At 38.5% G+C, this 6,977-nt stretch overlaps 1 protein-coding gene across 19 annotated transcripts in view; it reads right to left on the reverse strand.

Annotated features, from left to right (window-relative positions):
• Positions 1 to 6,977, reverse strand: part of LOC107590532 (pleckstrin homology domain-containing family A member 5-like) — a 176,310-nt gene that overhangs the window by 164,621 nt on the left and 4,712 nt on the right. The window contains exon 4 of one of the 19 annotated variants that reach the window (XM_016279330.1): positions 3,480 to 4,323. The exons of the other annotated variants lie outside the window; for them this stretch is intronic. Coding sequence (XP_016134816.1) covers positions 4,314 to 4,323 — 10 coding nt within the window. The 3' untranslated portion in view covers positions 3,480 to 4,313. Of the gene's footprint in view, positions 1 to 3,479; positions 4,324 to 6,977 lie in introns of those variants that run through there. 19 annotated transcript variants of the gene reach the window in all.

The following is a 6,977-nucleotide window of genomic DNA, read 5'->3' on the forward strand; positions in this document are numbered from 1 at the left end:
TCTGTTTATTTTGAATGTGCACCCTCTAGCGGCGAAATGTACATATTGTGCCTTTAATTGCACAGCCCTAATTAACAGAATTGGCTGTTTTCAAACAAAGGCTGACAGAAAACATCATTTTCAATTTCAGCCAAGAATTTTCATTTCAAAGCATCACTACTTTCCAAAGAATAAAAGACATTACTGAACTGGGAAAAAAAATTGGCTCTGCAATGGCCAATTTTGTAAACTGGTTGCAAACCAAGAAAAAAAAAAAAAAAAAGCAAAACATCTTGAGACTGATAACACAAAATTAAACGGATCACTCCGGTTATAATCAACAAAGCCATTGAGATTGGAAAAGCACAACTTGGCGCCATTCAGATGAATAAGCTGCAAAACAACTTCACCTGGTTTATTTATTTTAAGTGTAACTTTTAAATAAATTCCAAGCGTTGAATCAAAGCCAGTTTGGACGGCATTAAGAGATGTAATCAAATTGGAAATTAAAACATGATTACTTCAACTAAAACTCAAAGACTATGATGAACAATGTTTGTTTAAGGTCAGGTTATGTAGAAACAATGGCATTATCTCTCAGAGTCAGTGGAAATGCGAGCCGATTCTGAGACAAGCACCAGAACCAAAAGGAGTTATTTTATCCTATTAGAGCAGTCGAAGAAAAGTTTATATGCAGTCAAAGCCAAATTCTGTTATTTTGCACTGTTATTGAGCGTTGAACTGAGCTGTCAGCGTCTGGCTCGTGTGTCAAAACAATCAGAGGGCCTAGTGTCATTTACCCTTTCACACCATTTCTACTCGAGTGAACGAGTGAACGAGAGCAAGCGAGAGAGGGAAGCGGGCCCCACATGATTCGACAGTCATAGGAAGCTTTTCATCACTGTGGACCCACTCCACCCATCCATCGACCCACTTAACTGTCCTAAAACCACAGCATCTCATGTTACTGCTGCTCTGGAAATGAGGAAACGCTCACACAGCGACGGCGAGTGACACTCACACGGCTAATCATGTGAGGATTATTAGAGGCATTTCTTTCAACAGCATCCCTACCGAGGTGGAAACACCTGTGGGATGTTTGATTGGATACGGTCCATGCCTTCCTTTTGTTCATTTTTCAATCACACCCACCAAAGACTACAGTTTACTGCAGTTCAATATCAGTTAGTCAGGTTGCTAAATGACTATTTAACTAGTAAATCTTACAGAAGCCTTGTATAATTAGGCTGGTTTAGGATGCCTGTCCACTTTTTCAGCACCGTTGGTTTCAGAAGTATTTTTTCTATTTATTTTTCCCATAGGGATTTTAAAAAAATCATAATTAAAGAGTCACAAGCCACAAACTAATACCACCAGCTACAATGTGAACTACAAAATTACAAAACTTTGATTTGAAGCAAAAAAATTTAATATTTGAATTAGAAAAAAAAGATAAACAAAAAGACAAATTAATGGCTTTAATGAGAGAGAGAGAGAGAGAGAGAGAGAGAGAGAGAGACAACTACAATCCGCTGCAGCATTGTGAATAAAGCTAAAAGTAAAAACTAAAAATATAAAAATGTTGGGAAAAATAAATAGCAAGCAATATTTTTATATTTATTTCAAAATATGCATATAGACATAACTATTTAAGTGGTTTGATTGACTCAATTACACCAATCACAGTAATGGGAGTGGGTGGTTCTTCTGGCACAATCTGTTGTTTTCAAATCTCTGACTGGTGGAGATTCTTTAGCAGAATCATGAGAAATGTAGTTTTACCACCAGGAACTGTTAAACAATTATTTAAGTTGAAACAATGCGGGTTAATTGCTTAAAAAAAAACACATCCACCATTAATTAACAACCTTGTAGCTCACAGCTGTTCTGTCTTTAACAGTTTGTAAGTTGTCGTTAAAAATACATTTCCCTATGGAGAAAATGAATGGGATTTTTTACTTCCGGAACCCAACAGCGATGGTGAAGTGTCATGTGACATGCTTGATGCATCGCCATGGAAATGGAATGTTGTAGGTTCTAAAAATGTTGAGGTTTAAAAAAAATGAGTTTGAACATTCTAAACTTATGTGTGAAAAGGTTAAAGGTCAAGTAATTCCAATCCCTATCCACCTTTTTCTTGTTGTAAAAATGGGTGCAGCCATTTGTAAATTCTATGGGTCTGGCTTCCGGTCTCATCTGCGTCCACGCCATCCAGCTATTTTTAGCTGAACAAAACAGTTCGTTTTGCTGCTTGATATTGAAAGTTGGTGTGTCTTATATTATTTTAATGTATTATCTTAATTATGAACACACTGGTTTGTAGTGCAAACAGTTTTACATTTACTACACGTTGTTATTCTCCTCGTTATTTACCTATAGCGGCTAATGAACCGGAAGTCTCACCCATAGGCTTACTTGCGCATTGAAGAAAAAGGTAGATAGGGACATTAAAAAGAATAAAAAACATTTTCGCCTGCCATTGTTCAAACAAAGACAGTACCGCCTCAAACTCACGTCACTGGTTTTAAACCAGTGCTGCTCTGACACATCTAACATCCACACAACACAAACAGATGCACACACACAAACACGAAACGGCACATCTGAAAAGAGCACGCCACAGTTGAATAAGTGGCCTTTGCAACTTTCCTCTCTCTCTCCCTCTCCACACATCGCTCCATTTATTTCCCACTCCAGAAGCTAAAAGTAAAAACTAAAAATATAAAAATGTTGGGAAAAATAAATAGCAAGCAATATTTTTATATTTATTTCAAAATATGCATATAGACATAACTATTTAAGTGGTTTGATTGACTCAATTACACCAATCACAGTAATGGGAGTGGGTGGTTCTTCTGGCACAATCTGTTGTTTTCAAATCTCTGACTGGTGGAGATTCTTTAGCAGAATCATGAGAAATGTAGTTTTACCACCAGGAACTGTTAAACAATTATTTAAGTTGAAACAATGCGGGTTAATTGCTTAAAAAAAAACACATCCACCATTAATTAACAACCTTGTAGCTCACAGCTGTTCTGTCTTTAACAGTTTGTAAGTTGTCGTTAAAAATACATTTCCCTATGGAGAAAATGAATGGGATTTTTTACTTCCGGAACCCAACAGCGATGGTGAAGTGTCATGTGACATGCTTGATGCATCGCCATGGAAATGGAATGTTGTAGGTTCTAAAAATGTTGAGGTTTAAAAAAAATGAGTTTGAACATTCTAAACTTATGTGTGAAAAGGTTAAAGGTCAAGTAATTCCAATCCCTATCCACCTTTTTCTTGTTGTAAAAATGGGTGCAGCCATTTGTAAATTCTATGGGTCTGGCTTCCGGTCTCATCTGCGTCCACGCCATCCAGCTATTTTTAGCTGAACAAAACAGTTCGTTTTGCTGCTTGATATTGAAAGTTGGTGTGTCTTATATTATTTTAATGTATTATCTTAATTATGAACACACTGGTTTGTAGTGCAAACAGTTTTACATTTACTACACGTTGTTATTCTCCTCGTTATTTACCTATAGCGGCTAATGAACCGGAAGTCTCACCCATAGGCTTACTTGCGCATTGAAGAAAAAGGTAGATAGGGACATTAAAAAGAATAAAAAACATTTTCGCCTGCCATTGTTCAAACAAAGACAGTACCGCCTCAAACTCACGTCACTGGTTTTAAACCAGTGCTGCTCTGACACATCTAACATCCACACAACACAAACAGATGCACACACACAAACACGAAACGGCACATCTGAAAAGAGCACGCCACAGTTGAATAAGTGGCCTTTGCAACTTTCCTCTCTCTCTCCCTCTCCACACATCGCTCCATTTATTTCCCCCTCCAGTCAGAAATGCCCCCCCCCCCCAAAAAAAAACAAAAACAGTCAGATTGGCATCTCTAAAACAAGTACACTTAAATAAAATCACATAAAAGGTTATTCCATCCAGTCAGATGCACTCGTTGAGAGCAACCTCTGGTTAAAGCAACCTCTGCTCTTTGGAGTGCGTGTTATTTCACCGCATTCCCCCTTTAATTTGCAACACAAGGCATGAGCGAGACATGGGGAGGAAGCTCATCCTCCGCCTCTTGTTGCATTGCCCAATCTGCGGCCTGTTAGGCAGTAGGCGGAAACTAATGACCAACATGAGTGTCTTCATGAGCTGTTTATTTTGCAGCATTCCCAAGACGCTGCAACAGCTGCCAAGCAAAAGCAGAAAAAACAGCGGCCTTTCAATCACTGCGACGGCCAGTACAACCTCTGCTTCACACGCCGCTCCAGATGTAAACCGCAGGTCATCTGCTTCACCATCTCAATTATTCGTTATCTTCCTTTTCAAAGAGCACTGGAGAAAGTAAAAGGGTTCGTTGGTAGAGCTCCAGAAGTAAATAACCCATTCATTGTGTCCACAGAGAAACTGATATTTAGTGATAGTGCAAAAAGCGTACCGTAGAAGCCATTCTGTAGAAGTCGATGTGAAAAAAAATGTCAAATTCCAGGTGCAGAATTACACCAGATATTAATCCACCAATATTTAAATATATATATATATATATATATATATATATATTTATTTATATTGTTTTCCCCAGATATTCACAAACCTAAATATATTGCATTTTTTTTCTTAGAATTAAATATTATACAGTTAAAAGATTTTTAGAGAGCCAATTGATTCTAACGGCTTCTAATTCTAATTGCTTCTGGGAAATGCAGCCTGCCTGGGTTAGTTTTCCTAAAGAGCTATTTATTAACACATTTTTTTAAGATCTTGTGAGGCAAAAAAAAACACTGGAAAAATGTGGGCGCTCGCTGTCATTCTCTTTTGGGACTAGAAAGTGTTGCAAATGCTTTGTACGGCGGCCACAGCAAAGCCTGCATCTGAGCGTCCTCTGGCTAGCCGTGTTATTCCTGAGTGACACAGAAAAAGCATCCTCACACGCTGCAGTGCTTTTTAAGGAATTCTGACAGACTTGAGCCAATGGATCAAATACCACAAGCCACTTGCTGCTCCGAGCGTCGCTCCTTCACGACCCCCTGTGCGACTCTGTGCCAGTATAATGAACAACCCCATATCACTCTTAATCTCTGGCAGGCTGCCATCTGCTGCTGCGGTAACATGAGCAGGTTCCCCACTGGTCACTACGATCTCATCCTTTCCGAGTTTCTCGTATTGCAGGTCTTAGATCAGTATGACGATCCAACGGAACATTAAAAGTGAAAACGGTCTCAATTCAAACAGTTGTGGGCCTCCAGGTATCATCAGCACAGCAGTCCAGGAGTCCAGGGAGTCTGTATGCAAACAATAATCCACAGAGACGATGACAAAGAGATCCATTCGAGCAAAATACCAGTTGGCGAATCTGTCCAGTGTTGAGATTGCAGTTAGATCATCGGAGCTCATCATTTGCTGGTGTGTCCCAAGTGGACAGTAAAGCAGACAGTGATGCAGCATCCACAAGCCCTCAGACGTCCAGAAAGGGTTGAGTTGTCAATCCTGGCGTGATGAGATGTATCTCATGAGTTTTAGCTCGAATCCCTGTGTCGGGGGATTAGCCTCAAAGTTCAGCACTGGAACGAAGTTTGGAACAAATACTACAAAGCACACACCATGAATACAAATTTTACACAAAAAGAACATAGGAGGCAATTAAACTGACTAGTTTAAAGCAGAATTCACTTAATTTTTCTCAGTACAGCAGTCAACCATTTCTAAATAGTGTTTTCAAAATATCAGCATTTGTTAGCTAACAGCTCTACGTCTATTGACTACAGACTGACTTAAGTCATAAAAGGACGACACAACGAGTGAGGAACAAAGCTTTGTGGAAGGAATTTCTAAAATGCAAAACAAAGCTTTCAGAAGCAGGTTCAAAAACTGCCCATTCGTGATACTACTGTAAATTATTGCACAATACATCAAACAAATGATGACAAAACTAAATGATTTGCATGATACCGCAACCGATAACGAAAGATACTACTCAAATAGTACTGTTTGGCCATGGTAAGGCACGAATGATGAAGAAAATCAAGCAATTTTTGTAATGTGCAACATTTAAATCAAAGCAACCAATACCGATGCCAATGCATATTAATGCATGTTTGCGTATTAAAACAATATGGCTGCAAATACAAGTACTCAAAAACTGCTGAAATTAACACTTATTTCACACACTATTTACTCAAAAACCACAAGTAGAAGGTATTAATCTGATAATATACTAATTATTGATGTAAATAATCTCCAACTGGCCAAATAAGAAGCCCATAATAAACCAAAATTAACAATTATTTCACATTCTATTCATTGAAAAACCACAAAAGACTTTAGAATTGGCACAAGTTCAGGTATTAATCTGATAATATGTGAATTATTGATGTAAAAATCTCAAAATGGCCAAAGTAGACCCCCAAGATTAACACATTTCGCACACTATTTACTCAAAAAAACACTTGTAACTGGCACAAGCGCAAAGTATTAATCTGATCATATGCAAACTACAAATGTAAATACTCTCAAAATGGGCAAATAAAATCCCAATAATCAACCTGGCTCATTTTTAGCACATTCACTGATTAAAATAGCCTGTTATGATCTAAAAATATCGATCAGCTCTTCTCCACACCCAATCAAACCAACCAAGACCAGCTAAGCGGATGAAAACCACATGAATGGCGCAACAGATTTGTCTTAAACTACACTAGAGCTGTACAAACAAGGGTTAACGTGATTCATTCGGTGGAAACCAACAAGCTGAGCCTGTTCAGCCAACAGAGCTTTGAATCACACAGGTCTGTCAAGCCCTCCGTCACCCTCACGGTAATTACTTCTTTTATTTATTTTTTTTTTTTTGGTAATTGGGGGGAGGGAAAGAGCTCTAGCGACTTGTGTGTGCCTTCAGTGTGCGAGCGGAAGCATTTCTGGAAATGCTATGGCATGAGTTTATGAGTGAGAGTGTGTGTGTGTGTGTGTGTGTGTGTGTGTGTGTGAGAGAG

This window comes from Sinocyclocheilus grahami, unplaced genomic scaffold, assembly GCF_001515645.1.
Source record: "Sinocyclocheilus grahami isolate Dianchi unplaced genomic scaffold, SAMN03320097.WGS_v1.1 scaffold129.1, whole genome shotgun sequence".
Lineage (NCBI taxonomy): Eukaryota > Metazoa > Chordata > Actinopteri > Cypriniformes > Cyprinidae > Sinocyclocheilus > Sinocyclocheilus grahami.